Consider the following 19,778-nt stretch of genomic DNA (forward strand, 5'->3'; position numbering starts at 1 on the left):
GGTACCATTACAGTCTCTCATGACATTGTCAGTAATCAACATTTTAAAAACTCCCCTAAATATGCCATCACTAAACAAAATGCATTGGAGTTATTATGGGTTCCCAGGTTAGTAATCTGCATTTTGAAAAGCTCCAGAAGAGTTATTTGCCTAATCCACATTTTGGGGGAGCATGTAAACACAGAAGCCATAAAAGTGACTCTGTTGGGAAGCTTGGGAGTGGAGTGGAATAAGGTCTACCCAGATGTCAGCACAGCTGGCTGTAGTTGAATAAATACATGTCATAGATAAGTTTATCTCCTGCCTTCTCAGTTTTCCCCCCCAGGACCCTTTCTCTAGGTGAAATGGGAGAAATAGGAAGATAAGCTAGGCAATAAATATCTCCTAAGTGTTTATTATATGTTAGGTATTGCCTAAGCTTTAGGAATACAAAGAAGAGCAAAAGATAACTCTTTTTTTTTTCAGGGAATTCATAATCCACTGGAGACAATATTGAAACAACTGTGTACAAAGAAGTTATATACAGGATAAATTGGAAGTAATCATTAGAAAAAAGACACTAACAGTAAGGTGGAAAGACTTGTAGTAAAAGAAAACTTTATCTGAGATTTGAGGCAAGCCAGGAGTCATAGGTGAAGATGGAAAAATTCCAAGCAAGGGGGTCAGTCATGATAATATGGAGTATCTTACATGAGGAACAATAAAGAAGCCATTGTTACTGGAGTTAGGATATAAGAAGACCCAAAAAGTCAGGGGAAGAGAGGGGAGGTTGTTGTTTCTCCTTTGTTTTTGAAGAAGAGTAATAATATTCTGGACTGCTGTCTCAGGAGAATGTCAAGGGAGAGGAGGTTATGAAGATTTTGAATACTAAACAGAACTTAATATTGGATCCAGGAGGCAACAGGGGATTCACTGGAATTTATTGAATGGAGGTAGGTAGTGAGTTAATGTGTTCAGAATTGTGTTTTAGTAAGATTAGTTTGATCACTGAATGGAGAATAGACTGGAGTCAGAAAGAATCTCAAATAGGGAGACTAACCATCAAGCTGTTGAAGTAGTCCAGGTATAAAATGATGAAAGCCTATAGTGGGATGGTGACAGAGGGGTGAAAAGAGCTCATAGAAGAGATGTTATAAAAGTAAAATAGACAGAATTTGACAGCAGATTGGATATTGGAGGTGAGAGAAAAAATGTGAAGGAGTTAGTTGAGAATGCAAGCCTGGGTGATGGGAGAATGGTGGTACCCCTTTCCTCTCCCATCCTCTCTTCAACATTAATAGGGAAGTTAGAAAGAGATAGGGTTGGGAGGGGGAAAGTAAGGAGCTCAATTTTGGACATGTTGTACTTAAGGTGTCTGGTATGCCATTGAGTTTAATGTAACTAAATAGGCATATAACAGTTAAAAATAGGGTAGACTGAAGCACAAGGTTCCAAGCATGATGCATTAGTTAAGCATGAATTTGTCAGTAAATAAGATCTTAATTTCCCTAGCTAAACTAAGACTGATTGAGAGGAACAGCTATCTTTTAGCATTTTGAGGAGTACAGAACAAAGAACAGGACTTTGTAGGTGGAGAACTAGTTATTACTGGTTAAAAGAGCTCATCAGCATCATGAAGTCAGTCTGATTTGTTTCAGAGCTGAGGCATGGGGGATAATATGATTGTTTGGAAATGGGAAATAAGGGGTTAGCAACAATCCCTTCCTCTCTCATGATTAAGAAATGTTTATTGTTTGAGTCTACCTACAAGATTAGAGATAGTGGACCAGACTTCTTTGGATAACAAACTAGAAATCAATAAGGAGTAAAAGATTTCCTTGACATAAAAATATAACTGTGATTAACAAGAGAACTGGATTTCTAAACTTAACTAAGTACAGGACAGCTGAATTTCTAAACTAAGTTCAGAGATAAAGAATCATGACTTAAGCACTTAAAAGACTAAATTAATCAACTGTAAATAGAATCAACAAAAAAGACAGACTCAATCTTATCATTTCAAGGCATTGGAGATTCAAGTCTGGAAGTTAGGAGAGAGGTTAGGAATGGATACAGGATGCTGTAAATCATCAGCATAGAGATAATAAACTAAATCTATGGGAGTAATGAGATCACCAAGCAAAATAATACAGATGGAAAGGGGGAGGGCCCAGTACAAAACTCTATGATATAACAGAGGCAAGTAGTCAAATAGGTAAAAGGGGAACCAGGGAAGAATAGAGTCATGAAAACCTAGAGAAGATAATATCAAAAAAAAGAAGTTAATTGACTGTGTCAAAGACAATTATATTTGGCATTTAGGAAATCACTGGTAACTTTGAGGAGAAGAGTTTCAGTTAAAAAATGAGGTTGAATGCCAGACTCTGGAGCAGGGGTCCTCAAACTTTTTAAAGAGGGGGCCAGTTCACTGTCCCTCAGACTGTTGGAGGGCTGGACTATAGTAAAAACAAAAACTTTGTTTTGTGGGCCTTTAAATAAAGAAACTTCATAGCCCTGGGTGAGGGGGATAATTGTCCTCAGCTGCCGCATCTGGCCCATGGACCATAGTTTGAGGACCCCTGCAGAGAGTTAAGAAGAAAGTGATAGGAAGGGAAATAGAAGCATCAATTGTAAGCAAGTTTCTCAAAGAATTTAGTTGCAAAAGAAAGGAGAGATGTAGTACTGTAGCTATCAGAGATGGATGGACTTAATGAGGGGGTTTTTGAGGATGGAGGGAGATTTGGGCTTATTTATAGGAAGTAGAGAAACAGCCAATAGACTGAGAGAATGAAGTGAGATTGGAGATGATAGTGAGAGGGAGTAATCTGCTGGAGAAGATGGGACAGAGAACTAATCCTAAGTGAAGTGAGTAGAACTAAGAGAACATTGTACACAGCAACAAGATTATGTGATTATCAACTGTGATGGACTTGGCTCTTTTCAACAATGAGATGATTCAAGCCAATTCCAATACACTTGTGATGGAAAGAGCTATCTACATTCAAAAGGAGGATTTTGGGAACTGAATGTGAATCACAACATAGTATTTTTACCTTTTTGCTATTGTTTGCTTGCTTTTTTCTTTCTCCTTTTTTTCTTTTTGATCTGATTTTTCTTGTGCAGCATGATAAATGTGGAAATATATTTAGAAAAATTGCACATGTTTAATCTATATTGGATTACTTGCTGTCTAGGGGAGGGATTGGGAGGAAGGAATGGTGAGGAGTTTTGCAAGGGTCAATATTAAAAATAGCTTTGCATGTCTTTTGAAAATAAAAAGCTGTTATCAAAATAAAAAAGAGAAGATGGGGTGGAATTTGAATCATTTATCTATGTAGAGGAGTTTTTCTTAGTAAGAAGGATGGACCATCTCTCCATTTGAGATAAGTCTGTAGGACATAGTGATAGAAGGTAACTGAATTATGTGAGAGGAGGAAGAACAGAGAAGAGAAAGCTTTTAGCAAGTGTTCTCTTTTTCCTGCAAAATTTAAGGCAAGATATTCAGCTGAGAGAGAGAGAGGAAGGTTTAATAAGAAAATGATCCTTTTGCATCCTTCCCTCTTTCTTTAGTCATTATGACCTGGGGTAATAACTATATTAAACAAACAATTCACTCTTAGGGCCCCAAAATTACTTTGTCATTCCTTTTGTCTACTGATTTACAAGTATGAATTTTTAGTATCTTATCCCTAGAAATATATTTTCTAGAGCTGGAAAGAAGCTTAGAGATATTCCATTCTGACCCCATTTCACAGATCCAAAAACTGAGGCTTAAAACCATAAGATGAAGTATCCAAGGCACACTATCAGTAACTTGATCTCAGGATTTTATTTACTGCAAATCCAATGCTCTTTACACTAAACACTTTCTCGTTCCTCTGGATCATATTAGTAATAGTGTCAAATTGATTGCTTTGGGTTTGATGCAGTTAGGGAGTGGGCACATTTATCTCTGATGAAAATTCCTGGTATCTTCTTCCCAAACACCATCATGCCCAATCTGGGCTTCCTCTCTCTCCTATTTCACTCCCATGCCTTGAACTTTTAATTCTCCATCTGCATTGCTGCTAGGGGAGGGAAGGGACTGAAAAGATTTGACTGAGAGATGCTCTGTCCCTTAGTCGCGGAGCTTGTTGGGGAAAAAGCCTCTCTCCTCTGTAAGACTTGCCTCCACATGCTACCTCAGTTGCAGGGTGTCACAAAATCAATCAAAAGAAGGCACCCACCTTTGCCCAAGATGATATCTTGTTGGCAATCACAGATCCCTCAAAGGGGCATTTTTAGTCCTCATCTATTTCAATGTAAATGTCTGCTACAGAAAGACACGACCTAAAAGAATGAGAGAAACAAAGACAGAGAGAGATAGAGATGGAAGCAAAACAGAAAAAGAGGAGAAAAAAGCTGAAGCTGATTTTGCCTTTTTTCCTTCCTCAGCAAGAAGTTAAAGCCATGATCCTCTGCAGCATGCCATGTTTTGTTCTCCATTTCAGTCTGTATTATGATGTCCCAGAGTCTTCTGTTCGTCCCTGTCCCCACTCCCCAAATAATTCATCAGAGAAACAATCTATGACATGGGAGCCACTGAATATCTCTTAAGAAATTGTTGATTGTTGTGGGGGAGGGAGGGTTACTCTACTATTGCAATAAGTATGCCCCTTATTGATTTTCTTTTCACAGCCTTCCTTTACCTTGCTCCATCCTTTTTCTTTCAATTTTCTTCTTTTCTCAGGATTTTCTCTCCTGTCTAAATCTTAAAACCATTAGTGGCTAAAAGGATGCATATCTCTAATCTTTTCTCTCTTTTAATAACCTTTAGGGTAAAATGAAATCCTCAGGAAATTCTTGCAGCTAACCTAATTATAATTTAATTCCATTTCTTTGCCTCCTCTTTTTCTTTCTTCTACTCTTCATTTTTTTCCCTTTTCCTTTTCCCTTTCCTCCTTTCAAGTTGAACTCTCATTTCCCTTTTCCCAGTCTATCAACTCCTACTCTTCCTCTCCCATTCTTTCTCTTCCTTTCTCTCCTTTTCCTCTTTCTTTTCCTCCTTCTTTACTTCCTTTTCCTTAATCAAAAGTTAGAGAACTTTCCTTGCTATTTCTCTAGTCTGTCAATTATAGTCTGGCCTCATTTCCTTCCTTATTCAATAGTTAAAATATTTTACTTTGGCTCTTTCTATCATCTACTCCTCTACATTTACCCCCAGCACCTTAACACTAGTGAAAGAAATCATGAAACTAATTGACTAGGTCTACAACAAATTCAGTCCATCTAATCTCAACTACCTTTTCACTGTTGTATGTAATAGTAATTCATAGTGATATAGCACCTGAAGATTTATAAAGCACTTTCTTCTGGTAGGTAGTGCAAATATTATTTATCACAGATGAGAAAATTCAGACTTAGAAAAGTTAAATGTCTTCTTTAAGGTCTCTACTAAGTAACTGAAGGAATAGGGCCCTTTTAAAAATATATATTTAATATTTTTATTTTCCCAGTTATATGTAAAATATTTTTTACTTTTGTTTTTTAAAAGTTTGAATATGAATTTCTTTTGCATTATTTTAGTATCCTATGGCAAGAGCATTATTTTAATATCTATGGAGAAAGTTTTTTACCCCAACCCTATCTTTTCAGACTTTGTAGCAGTTCTCTGAGGGAGGGAATGTTAGTCTTTTATCCAGGACAGGTGTTACCAGAACTTGATGAACCTAGCTCTCTGGTATACAAGGATCTGAGTTACTAAAGTAGACAAGAGGGACTATGACAGTAAGAATTTCATTTGAGGCAGCCTGTGTTCTGAGAATCTTTATGCACCATCACATTTTGTGATCTTAAGGCTCAATGACACCTTTTAAAAGGGAGGAGTGGATTTCCTGATGCAGCTGCCATTTTCAGATTATTTCCCCTACTCCCTCCCCTCTCCCTTTGGTGTTAAGTGGTGTTCATATCAAGTCTTTCTGATGTAAACTCCCAGTATTGCCTGCTGAAGAATGTGCAGGTGAGGGGAGAGTTTACAAATGAATCTCACCCTCTATGAAAATAAACAGCCCTGCTTCCTTTTGGAGTTTATTTTAGACCTAAATTCGCTTTGGCCAAGGTCCAATTATTTCTTCACTAGTGGGAGATTGTTATCTGAGCATGGAATTCTGCCTGTGGAATGTTCCTTTTGTAGCCACAGAGATGTATTTGCCCTTTGAAAATACTGGGAGTTAGTTTTTTTCAGCTAAACTCAAAAGTTTGTGAGGGGTGTGTGTGTGTGTGTGTGTGTGTGTGTGTGTGTGTGTGTATCTAGAGATATAGAGAGAAAATTGAACACAAGCTTGTCTGTTTTGTCCTCATCCTATTCTGTTCTCCTTTTAGAGTCACCTGTTGTGATTTATCTATAACCTGCTGGGACCTGAGATGCTCTGTTCCTGAAGCTTCCTGAAGCTTTTTTTTTTTTCTTTTTTTTTTTTTTTTTTTTTTTGGTTTGTTCCCACAAAGAAATTTTGCTTGCAGTCAGGACATAGGAGCTCAACTTGTTTGAACATATCTATGCAATCCCAGAAGTGTATATACTCCCAGAATTGTTTCTGGGTTTGCCATTTCGTTTCATCTTCAGTCTGTCTAAAACAGGGATGGGAAAACTTTTTTTTCTGCCAAGAGTCATTGGGATATTTTTAACATTATTCATAGACCATACAAAGTGTCACTTATAGACCTCAAGGAGTGGGAGTTTGTTGGACTTAGCTTTCAGCTCATCATCGCCTGTGGTTGCCTTAGCAAATGATTTCAAGGGCATGATAGACCAGATGTTAACCATCCCTGGTTTAAAAGAAGCTTTTGATTTTAGTGATTTGATATTATTTATTGTCTTGCAGGTGGTGGATGATACTATTAAGAAAGATTTTAGTTTGATACTGGCCCAAAAGTATATGTCGGATTGGGTGTCTGCTCTGTGGCTAGCCCAGGGAAGATTCTGTAGGACATCCTGACCATTCTTGTCTATAATATACTGGAGTCCCAAGTTCTTAACCTGGAATCCATATGAACTTAAAAGTTTTTTTTAATAATGGTATTTCAATATAATTGATTTGTTTTATAATCCCACGTATTCTATTTTACGTACTTAAAAACATTAATTTAAGAAAGGGTCTGCAGGTCACTAGACCACCAAAGAGATCTATGACATAAAAGTTAAAAACTCTTGCACTAGAGAGGTTGGTTAGGTCTAAAGCTAACCATGGAATTCAAAATTAGAAGTGGGGCAGCTCACACAAAAATCTACAACTTTTCTGAGAGTGAGCTCTGTAACCAATCCAAAGACAGTCTGATTCCCTAAATTTATCATAAGATTGGGAATGGGCCAACTTCTCTTTAATCTTGCTTGAGGAAGAATTAAACTTATTTTTCTGGGTGAGACGGGTGGGGCACAAAAGAAGCTTTATCATCTTACTTAACATTTTTTCTTGTCATCCGCAATATAATAAGTTATCTTTTTTGCTTTTCTTCTTTCCTGTTTGCCAATTTTGAAAAACTGGAAAACAACCCTGAATGCAAAATTGCCCTGAGGCATAGCACTTATTCCAAAAAATATAGCTTCTAACTGCCTCCTCAGGCCTTCACTACTTCTAGTTTCCTTCAATCAATCAGTCAGTCAGTAAACATTTATTAAGCTTATGCTATGTGCCAGGCATTGTGCTAAGTGCCTGCTTCCAGCAGCACAATGATGTGTGTATATAAGCAAGCAATTTAAATCTGGCTTATAAAATCCTATTCCTAAAAAAAAAAAAAGTTATCTCTAAAATACAGGTGTCATATGCACATTCCATAGACAACATGCAGCCCACAACAATCCTGACTATAGCTTGAATCAGATTAAATTATAAATGGGAAATATTTAACAAAATACGTAAGTAATAAATGTATAAACACATGGTTTTCTAAGTCAATATATAGCTTACAGGGATCCTTTTGCATGGTTAAGTGGCCCCCATTTCTATTTGAGTTTTTGACACTGCTTCTCTTAAATACTTTCTTCCAGTGGGAATAATTATCCTCTAGACAAAGAAGGTAAAGTCCCTTTTCATCCCAATACTGCCACTATGTGGTAGAATGTCCCCACATAGTTTTTCTCTGATGATTTATCATCATGGTAGGGAGGTAACCCTAGGTGCTAAGAGGCTAAGCCAGCAGAGCACCTCTTGGCAGGTTCCACCATGTTGGAAAGGCTTCAAGTACAGGTCTAGAAACAGTGTCTGCTTTTGCTTTGAGAGGCTCATCATCTGAATTATTTTTGGTTATGCCTAATCCATGAAATAAAGAAAAAATAATAATGATCCTCTATCTGCATGATCCCTTTTGTTTTTGTGGGAATGGTAATGGAATAGCTGGAAAAGGAGTGGGGAGCTAAGGCTTACCGTCTTTGAATTATCAATTAATATCAATTTGATACTCCCAAGTATGAGATCCTTACCCAGGAACATAGTAAATGACTATACCAGTGGAAGAATTAAGTGGTATCCATTTTAACACGTTTGCTGAAAACCAAATCAGAAAACAGCCAAATGGAAAATGGGTCCCACATTCCCTTTGGAGAGGCAATTCATTGATCAATCAACTAGAATTCCTTAAGAACTTCCTTTGTGGCAGCCACTGAAAGAAGTTGAATTAATTAAGTTTCTAGTGAATCCCAAACCAAATAGCAACATCATTTCATAGAACATTTAATTATCTTTTACTTAATTGCTCATGACAACCATTTTCACCGTGAAAATAATTGCATCCCCAATTACCTATGCAGAAGGGATGAAGAGGTAGAGAAATTCCAAGAACTCAATAAGACCCTTAATAAGAGTTTTTGAGTATCTTTCACTGACTTCTTTGGCAACTGAACAGCAACACTAACCACACTCAGGAAATTAATCTCTTATATTCTCCACTTTCTTTATTAGTCTGGTTTTCTCCCCTTCCTCTTTCCCCAAAGTCATTCTGAACTTGGGTATGTACTTCAAAATGATGTATATCAATATCAGCTGTTATTTTTGCTATTGGTATAATCTAGTTTAATTCTGGGAGTTTTCCCCATGTATAAAATGGGAATAATAATGGTCTCTACCTTGTATTGTTGGGAGTATTGAATGAGATAATACATGTAAAACATTTCAAAACCTTAAAGCTCAGGGATTCTTAATCTATAATCTCTGAAGCTGTTTTAAAAAATATTTTTATAACTATATTTTAATATAGTTTCTTTTGAAGACTATTATATTTATGCATTTAAAAACTTTTTTCTGAAAAGAGGTCCATAGACTTCGCCACACTTCCAAAGGGATCTACAACACATACAAAAATTGAGCTTTTGCTCTATTTAAATATTAGCTGCTAGTAATTAGTACTTATAAAAATAGTAATAGTGATAAATATGCTGTCAAGCCACCTGTCCTGTAATTCTAGATCATCTGTAGAAAATTCCTGCCCTTGACCAGTCATTCAATCTGATCAGTTTGGAGCTCTGTCCTTAGTTTGGACTAAAACCGGTTTGTTAAGGTGAAAAGTATAACCTCTTCTCAAATTTATTTGTTTCATTTGAAATGCTGTTGGGTTTAGTCATTGCACATTCTGTCCTTGTACAGCAGATTTATTTTTCCAACTTTATTTTGTGAACTGTTTTCTTTAGTTCTTGAAATGTAGATATTGACAGTCCTCGTTTTATGTAAGTGAACTGTTCCACAGACCTCTGTGTAAAGAGATTTTTACATAATGGGAAATTGCCCACAGACATGGGGAAGGAGGAAGGAAGGAAAGTGGCTGTACACCTATAGAGGGAGTTCAAGGACATGTGGTACAGAGGAGAGAGAGTAGGAGAAAGAACACATGGACATCTGGCCAGAATAGAGGATGAATATTCTGGAGACAGACACATGATGGCTAGACATGGACACAGACAGGAGGAGATACAAGAAGACTGGGGAGAGACAGGCAATACCCAAGCATGGACAGAAAGAAGACAGACATATGAGCCCATCAGAGGTCTCCTCTTTTGGTGTTGGAGGTCTCAAGTAAAACCCCCATTTGCCCCAGTAGTGTGGTGGTAGTCTTTTTATGTATTCTTTTTTCTGCTTTTACTTGGAGGGTTTTTTATTTGTTTGTTGGGGGTGGGTGGGTAGGAGGGTAAGGAGTACCCAGTTGAGGGACAAAAGTGGAGAGAAAAAAGTATTTGTATAATAAAATTAGCATAGGTTTCTTTTGGAATGCAGATTTCTTTCAGAATTCTTTATATAAAGTTGAATTTGCTTGATAGCAATTTATGTAAAGCAAGACCAGTTCGTATAATTGTATTTCATTTGTTTTAGTTCCTTCACATGATCCTGGCCTGTCAGCTTCCTCATCTGTAAGATGGAGAACTTGGACTAGACAGTCTTTGAGGATCCTTCCACCTCTAAATCTGTGTGTTATGATATAAACCCAGTCCTTCAAAAGCTAGCATATTCAGATACTGACTTCATCTTTAATTTTTTGGAGTCTATAATGTCATTCTATGACTTGCAGCCATATAGAGTCAGTATAATATTGACATTTTTAATAGGCCTTGGTTTTGAAGAAAAAACATCTTTCTTGATGTTTTTTTGATGATGCTTTAAACAAATCATGTCACTTCTCAGGGTCTAAGTTTCCATATCTATAAGAATCATAGAATTTAGAACTTTAGATGTCATTTAGTCTGATACCTCAATTTATAGATGAAGGCACTAAGGTCCAGAGAATTGAAGCATCTTGTTCACAACTACAAAGCTAGTTAGTATCTAGCCTCAAAGGATGACTTCTGGTGTTGTAAAATCATATTCCCTTACTTGCTGCTATCTCTTACTTTTTTGTAGTTGTTATCCTCAAATGCATCTATGATCTCATCACTGTAGATATTCCCTCCAACACCACAGATTTCAACTTGTCCCTACCTGCCTGCCTTGTATGATATTTATTTATGTCCTCCCATAATTTCAACTCAAGAGGGCCACCCAATGTGCCAGAGGATTTCTTCATTTTCTTTAATGTTATAAAAATGGCAGTGTAATGCATTCCTTGCTCTTGCCATGTGATCAGCCTGTCTTCTTTCTTGATCTATTTCTTTGATGATGAGTTTCCATATCTGTAAAATGAAACAGGATAATTTGTGACTCAAACTCCTTGACCTTCAATTTCTCACTGATTTTTCATGATTCTTTGTGTTTTTGTTTGCTTCTTGGGTCTCCAATGACCTTGAGTAGTATTTATCTTTGTGATATGGGAGCCATTTGCCAGTGGCTGCTGAAGGTCTAAATCAGACCTGTAGAATGGATTTCTTCATGTGAGAAGATGATGATGATACAGAAAGACTGAGAGGCAGTTGAATTGTCTGACCTCTCTCCTCTTCCTTGTTGCCTCCAATTTATTTCATCCCACAAGGAATATCTGCATTAATAAAGACTGCTTTGCAACTCCTTCAGATATTATGATTCACAGCTGTGGTGGCCCTCGAAGAACTGACCTGCCCTTTCACTTAGATGTGGTCCTTAACATTTATCTTTAATTTTTTGGAATCTGTAATGTCATTCTATGACTTGCAGCCATATAGACTCAATAGAATATTGACATTTTTTAAAACGGACCTTTGTTTTGAAGAAAAATTTGATGTGATTTTAAAAGCCCCACAGTTTCTTAAAGGTAATTCAGCCTATTCTCCTTCACCTGCTTAATTTTGGGTCCAATTTGTAATCTATTTGCACTTTATGTCTAAGAGACACATACAAATGGACAAGTTTCATTGTATCATTTAGATAAGACACTTTATCTCTTAAAGACATAAACTTTTCCACAAAACTTTTTCATTACATTTCAAAGTATGAGCCCAATGGATGTATTTGTAGTAAAAGTAACTATGGAAATACCTTTTTAAAAAAATAAATATTTTTTAATTATAGCTTTTTATTTACAAGATATATGCATGGGTAGTTTTTCAGTATTGATCCTTGCAAAACCTTCTGTTCCAACTTTTCCCCTACTTCCCCCCACCTCTCCTCTAGATGGCTGGTAGATCAATATATTTTAAATATGTTAAAGTAAACACAATATATGTATACATATCCATACAGTTATTTTGCTGCACAAGAAAAATAGAACTTAGAAATAAGGTAAAAATAACCTGAGAAGGATATCAAAAATTCAAGCAGACAAAAACAGAAGTGGAAATGCTATATTGTGGTTCACACTCATTTCTATGGAAATATCTTAAAACTGTACCACAACAAATGACCAAATCCATTGAGAAGAAACTGGTCAATAAAATCCCTATCAGTGAGGACCGTTGTCCTGACAACTAGAGAAGATTCTCATTAAACCTTAAAAATCCAGGTTAAATTGGAATGTAGCTGAGCACAATTATCAGGGAGTGAAGGTCACTCCTTGACTTCATACTAGATGATGTTTTTCTAAAGATTTTTATAACCCACTTTCTAGGAGAAGCTATGTTCTTAATTAAAAAATCTAATTTTAAAGTAAGCTCTGACCTCTTTCTTCTCTCTGTCCCCAGAATCCTGTCTCTTTGATTGCATTTCACTTGTAGAAATTAAGAGTTTTTACTTTTTCTTATCACTTAACTGTTACTTTCTTCACAACAGGCTACTATGTAGCAAATAAATCTAGGCTTTAGGAACAGTTTTGGCAGATTTTGATGAGTTTTTTTCTTCACAAATTTGAATTATGGAAACAATTTCTACTGCTAAAGTTCTATTAAGTATCATTTAGAAACTTTGTTTTTGATATGGCTTATAACTCACCTGTTAAGATATCCTATTTCACAGAGGGGTGTAAACCAACTGAGCAGCCTAACATGCTTTAATGTGGCAAGAATGATTGCCTGATTTATATAAGATGGTATGTCCCAGCATGCTGGGAGGCTGCTATTTAAAGCAAGGTTGATTACTGGGCAGAGCCATTTCCCCAGGGTGAGTAAAAATCGAAGGAGGAAGAATAAGAAATTTATGTTCTTTGGGAATTTCAGGGGAGAAAGACATTTCTTATTATTTTCCAGATTGTTTATTTGCATTTCTTCTGGGGCCTTGGAATCAAAAGTTCTTTGGGGAAAATAATTTGGAAGATATTTGGGTAAGGGTTTTTTGCCTAGGTAGATGACAAATTACTTATTCTGGTTACCTTAGATCTTTGGCTTTTCTCCCTCTTTATTTAATACTGACACCAGAAAGGAAATGTTTGAAGATGAAGTTAATTTCTCAGTTTACAAATTTACCCTTTTATAAGGAACTAATGAAAGTACCAATATCATTGCCTAAAATGAGTTCTTTTTAAAAAAAAAAAAAGTTATTCATCCTAATTCTGGCTTAGTGGGAATCTACATTTTTCCTAGCTAAATTCACAAGAATTTCCATGTAAATAAATCTCAATAAAAGTCACTGTGAAGCAGCATTTCTTTAGTGAGGTGTGGTGAGGGTGGTGGAAGAGGAGGATAGAGATGTGATGCTTCTGAATTGTTCATTGATCTGAAGTCAACATTCTGTTTTGCATCTACAGCATGGCCGGACACCCTTACATCTTGCTGCCAATAAAGGCCATCTTCCTGTTGTCCAGATCTTGTTGAAGGCAGGCTGTGACCTTGATGTCCAGGATGATGTAAGTAAAAGAGGTTGGGGTTGTTCTCACGTCAAGAATCTAAATCTGCCTTGAGAAGAATAATAGAAAGTTAGGCTATGAATCTCTCATGTAAGTCAGTCACATACAAGGAAAAAATGATTCTAAAGATCAGCCTAAAAGAATGCTTTGAGTTATGACCCAATAGCAAATTCAAATTCGAGTCACAATGCTTGATTTCTCCAGTCAACCTCTGATACTCCATTCCAGATTGGAGGATCCTAAATGGTATTATTTCCCATATGTTTGACTTTTAAGTACATGGGGAACCTCATTGGGACTCCCTTTTATCACTAGCTTGTATGTAGGTCAGAGGTTCCTAAGGTGGTATAATTGGATCTGCAAGGAGTCTGTAAATATGGGTGAGGAAAAAATACATTTTTATTTGCAGTAATCTCTAAAATTTAAAGATTTTTAAATCTCTAAAATTTTTAAATAATATTTTGAGAAAGGGATCCATAAATTTCATCAAGGCTCAAAGGTGCCATGTCACAAAAAAGCTAAGAACTCCTCTATTAGATGTATTTATAGTTGAAGTTTCCTAAAGTTATAGAAAACAAAATGAAGAAAGATCAATTTTTCTTTCTCCTTTTTTCACCTTCATTTAAAGTGATAATTCTCTTCTACATTCCCCTAGATTGTAACATTAATCTACAGAAGGTCACCTTAAGGCTGCTAGTGAATGATATCTGATTTGTTAAGGGTTATCCTTAAACATCAGCAGAATGGCAATTCTGTATAAGAAAAATCAATATCTCTTTCTCCCTATGTCATGTAATCATACCCTTGGAAGCCACTAAATCCCTCTTTTTAAAAAAAAATTATTTTCAGTTTCAAATTCACACCTTGTACCAATCTAACTTGGCAATTAGGTCATTTCCACCTATGGATTATATAGTAGTGTTTTCTGATAAACATGGATATGAGTGAGAAAACTGCAGGTCATTTAAGTGCTCTTAAAAATACTGAGTTTAATGAGTCAATCCTCCAGATTGACTTTTAATAATTTCTGAAATTGAGCATAGCTACACATGTAGGCACACTTTGATGTGACTAAAATAGGATTCACTGATCTGTTGTAGTGTTTCTGGAGATCATTTTGCAAAACTCTAATGTCAGGTGTTTGTAGAAATGTAACAATATTTCCATAGCTAAAGAAATAATAGAACATGGAGCTCATTTGTGTGTGTGTGTGTGTGTGTGTGAGAGAGAGAGAGAGAGAAAGAGAGAGAATGAGAATGTGAATGTGAATGTATGACATGAGAGAGGCTTTCTCATTGTCTGTCTGTCTGTCTCTTAGGCTTTGTCTCTGTCTCATCAATGCTTGGAAGTGCAAAGCCAGTCACTGGCCTAATACTAATTATGATCACTTTGGAAGCTTAAACCTACTCTGTTTTTGCAACATGGACTAATTTGTCTCTTTTTGGGCAATCTAATGGCCTTCTGATCCCATGAGACTTAGACGCAGATGCACAATTGGCTTAAGTTCTCTTGCAGCTCAGAACTCCCACACTCAATAAAGAGATCCAGAGATTCACCAGCCTCAGCCTCTTCCAGGGCAGAGATCATAAATATAAGCCACTGTTGCCTGGCCTTTTTGGTTTCTTTAATGGAAATCCTGTGCGTTTCAGCAGAAGCAAAGTTTTCTAAAGAATGAGTCTAATTTAACTCATTGCTCTCCAATATGTCTCTTTGTGTGCTCATATGCACGTGTGCACGCACACACACACACCATCAGAACATTCCTCCAAAGACAAAATTACCTCAATGTAGTTTTTGTTTTTCAGGTAACTTGGAGTAGAAGAGTTGGATTAAGTTGTTAAAAGTGTGTTAGATAGAGCACATCTCATATTCTGGTGATATAACCACATTCTTATTTACCTCTGACAAAAGTTTGGTACTAAATGTAGAGAACTAAATGTGGCAACCATACATATTTCCAATGGCAGGTTCTACAGGAGTCACTGTGCAATTGGATTTCAATGGATTCAGAAAGCACATATCATTTGACAGTAACCAAGGCTATTTTTATAGGTTGGAGGATGGGGAAGTGGAGAGAGAGCAAGCAAAGGTGATGATCACAAGATGGCAAAAGCAGCAAAAGAAAAGTCTTCTCTAATTTCATACGATAGCACCTACCCTTTTCTCCCTGCTCACGCATATGGAATTATTCCTTTGTGTCTTTACCTCATCCTACTCAGAAATACTTACTTTTCTCTGTTAAATGCCTCATATTTAACACAATCACAAAAACTTATATTGCTATCATTAAGAATTAGGAATGAATGATATGCCCAAACTTTGGTCTCCATTTTTAATGAAAAGATGTATTTCTAAACATATGAACCACCAATTGTAATGAAAAAATGAATTTCTAAATGTAGGGATATTCTGTTATCTATCTCCAGAGTAGTCATGATGTTCTGAGTGTTGTGGTGTTGAATAGGAAAGCTGCTGGGTATGGTGGAAAGAATCAGAAGACCTAGGTTCAATCTCTCCTCCAATGCTTACAGCTGGATTGATCTTAGGCAAATATCTTTTTCTTATCTGTTAAAAAAAAATGGGTTAGACTAAATGGATTCTAAGATTCCTTCTAACTCTGATCTTGGATTTGATGATAAATCTTTGCTTGCAAGTATCAGAAGAAAACTCCATGCTTTTGTTCTTTTAACAAGACTGGGAAAATTAATAAATGAAATTACCACCCTATCCTGAACAGTGTACTAATAGAGACCATAACTGTTGTGAAGAGTTTAAAACCCTCACTTCATATTCTGCAGATATTTTTCTTTAAAGCCATTTTTAGAGACCGAGAATTAGTGGAAGAATGACCTTCAGTGGCCTGGAGTGGGACTATTATGAATTTCAACCTGTGGAAACCAGTTCTTTAGAATATGCAACACCAGGAGCTAATTCTCTCTTGCTTCCTGCCAATCCTGCCAAATCTTTTTGGAGCTCTAACGAGGTCTCTGATTGGTCCATGAGCATTCACACGGCACATACCTCAGAAATAGTCCAGGACAGAGCGGCCATGGTGAAAGGCATCAAGGAAGAGAAAAATAAGAAAGACCAGAGGAGAAAGGCTAGGAAAGAACCTAGAAGATCAGAGAGAGAGAAGGAGGTCAGCAGTTTCCCTTTGCATATATCTCTCTGATCTCATGCCTCCCTTCAGCAGGCGTGCATGTGCACCCCTCTACTATCCTCTCCCTTCCAGCATGATTGCTTTGGAAAAGACTCACGCTTCCTGCTTATGTGGCTTACACTTAATCCTATTGCTTGGCTTAAAAATCTCTGCCCAGAATTTTCTGACCACTTAAATTTAAAGATTTAAATATAAAAATATTGGTTCCAAATCTAAAAATATTAATTCCAAAGGTCTCAAATTCCTAAAAACCTCAAATGAGAGAGAGGGAGAGGGAGAGAAAAAAGAAGGGATTTGACTGTAGGAATGCCATCTTGCATATAACTCAGTGTCTTCCCATTCAGAACTGCTGGGTTCTTCAGATTACCAGCTAATAGAATTTTCCTTCCCCCGTTTTGTTGATCAATCAGAATTTATCTATGATATTTGGTTTTTTCTTTGTCCAAATCAGTCCTCTATCCAGCAAGAATTTATTAAGCACACATTATATGGCAAGGTAATATGACAATTATATATTAGAGATATAGAGACCAAGCAAAATTAATTCCTGCCCTTTGGGAGCTTACATTCTATTGGGGAATCAACATGTATACATATAAATAAATAAATATTATAGGAAATAACATCAGGGATAGTCTAGCAAATAGGACCAGAAAAAAAGATTTGTGTGTAGAAAGTGACATTCAAGCTTAATTATGAAGATAGCTAGGGGTATCTACCTCAAAGAGGTAGAAGTGAGGAGGGGACACATTTCAGGGATGAGATAAACAGTTTGGATAAAATCAGTCTTAAAATCAACAAGGATTTATTAAGCACACCCTGATGTGTCAAGGCCACTGCTAAAGAGCTGCCATTCTAATGGGCAAAGGCAAAATCAGGAGATGGAATATTGGGTACAAGAAACAGCAAGGGAACCAATTTGGAATGCTGAGGATAAGGGGAATTCTGTGAAATGAAACTAGAAAGATAGGGCTGGAGCCAAGATGTGAAGGATTTTAGAGGTTTATGAGAGATAGTATGGCATAATGTCCAGAGGGCTATCTTTGGAGCCAGGGAGACCTGGGTTCAGGTCCTGTCTCTGACACATACTAGATGTGTAACCCCTAGACAAGTCAATTAACTTTTATCTATATCAGTTTCTTCATTCGTAAAATGGGGATAATAACACCACCTACCTTTCAGGGTTGTAATTAGGATGAAAAGAAATCATATTTGTAAAAATACTTTGAAAACCCTAAAACATTGTATGAATATTAGCTAGATAGCTAATCCTCAGTGTCTCAGGTTATTCTCTAGGCTATAACTTGCAGAGAAGATGATGTTCTACTTAGATAGAAGGAATTGCCTCCTTTGGGAATTTCTTTTATCAATAAAATCAAGGTCCACTTTCTTTCCCCCAATCCCTTTTAATATCAGAGAAATTTGCATTTCATCCTAGAGTGGAGTTTGAGTTTAAGTTTGATGATTCCTAGGAGAAACAGCCTTAATCCCACCACTTTGTCTCTTTCCAAAAATAGCCCAGATTTGAATTCTCTCATAAATAAGGAGATAATCAGAAAAAGGTATCTAAGAACTGAGTGCTAGTTCAGACTCTGCTGCTAAATCTGTAACAGCTCGGGCAAAACACTTCATTCCTTAGTTTCCCCTTCTGTAAATGGAGGGTTCAGACTAGATAGTCTCTTAACTTGTTTTCTAATATTCTGTAATTTTGTGACATAGTCAATAAGGTAAAGACAACTTAAAGTTTGACTCAGAATGATTAATGGTGATAGCTAACATTTCTATAGTGACCATTCTACACTAAGTGCTTTACAGTTATTATTTCATGTGATCCTCACTAGATCCTCATCTACCCTGGGATAGATGCTATTATTATCTCCTTTGAGTTACTCAAAGTCATACAGCTAGTAAAGTATCTGAGGCTGGATTTAAACGTAAGTCTAGTGCTCTATCTGCTGATATCATGCTGCCTAGTTGATTGTTAATAAGTAGGAAATTGGCTTCCCAAATCACTTCTGGTCTTTTGAGTAGTTATGGTCTTTTTGCAAAATTCCTGTATAGTACCTTAATGTGGAAGAATGTCCCTCTGACTTCAGATCCTCAGGACTAGATCCTGAATATTTTCTCTTCTCCGTTTTAAACTATAGACATACTCAAAATCACTTTGCGATGTTTTCTTCAGCAGTTGATCCAGGTGTCTTGCATAAAAATCAGGCATGTGGCATATGGCAGATTCAAAAAAATTATTGCAAATCTTATCCTCCAAGGAATTAAAATGCACCTAAAAGTGTGAGGAGGGGGTTCACTGACAGAAAGTTATAGACTTTGACTATCTTTAACTTCTAAGATGGGGTAAAGGAATAAAATAGCAAGTGTCTATCAGAGAAAGCTATATCCTTGAATTTTTATTGTGTGTATCTGCTTAGCATAGTGCCTGGCTCATAGCAGGTGCTTAATAAATGCCTCTACTTAATGTATCCCTCCACCATGCCTTGCACAGAGTATTCAGTCAAGAAGTACTTGCTGATTGAATGCTATTAACACTACTGTACTCATCCTATCATTCCTTTTAAAGATTCCAGGCATCTTGAAGGCTTTTTTCTAAGTCATAAAGAAGTCAGGGAACAATTTTAAACTACATTGTATGATTCCCAGTGCAGCTCCTAAGTGCCTTTTGGGGCTTTTTTAATGATGACTGAATGAAGTGTAGAAACATTAAGGACATGTTTGGTTGTTCTCAGCTGTAGATTTCAAAATGGAAATGTTTCAGCATCAAAGCTTTTGCCTTTATGGGAAGGAAAGATTGAAGGCTAAACTGGCTTTATCTGTTATACCTGAAGGAGACAATAGGCTTTAAATTAAGAAATCATTTGCCTCTTTGGAAGTAGCATATAGTAGTGAGTTGGTAGTCTTTCTCACTCTTCCCTCTCCTCCCTTTTCTTAGAGGAATTCAGCCTTTATAAGTAAGGAACTGCCAGGTTTAAATCGGTGTCAT

The 19,778-nt window shown here is 36.6% G+C and overlaps 1 protein-coding gene across 2 annotated transcripts in view; it reads left to right on the forward strand.

Annotated features, from left to right (window-relative positions):
* ANKRD6 (ankyrin repeat domain 6) overlaps positions 1-19,778 on the forward strand; it is a 95,714-nt gene that overhangs the window by 32,814 nt on the left and 43,122 nt on the right. For both annotated transcript variants that reach the window (XM_051997397.1, XM_051997398.1), the window contains exon 2: positions 13,525-13,623. In XM_051997397.1, the coding sequence (XP_051853357.1) occupies positions 13,525-13,623 (99 nt within the window). The remainder of the gene's footprint in view (positions 1-13,524; positions 13,624-19,778) is intronic.

The sequence above is a fragment of the Antechinus flavipes genome, chromosome 4, assembly GCF_016432865.1.
Source record: "Antechinus flavipes isolate AdamAnt ecotype Samford, QLD, Australia chromosome 4, AdamAnt_v2, whole genome shotgun sequence".
Classification (NCBI taxonomy): Eukaryota; Metazoa; Chordata; class Mammalia; order Dasyuromorphia; family Dasyuridae; genus Antechinus; species Antechinus flavipes.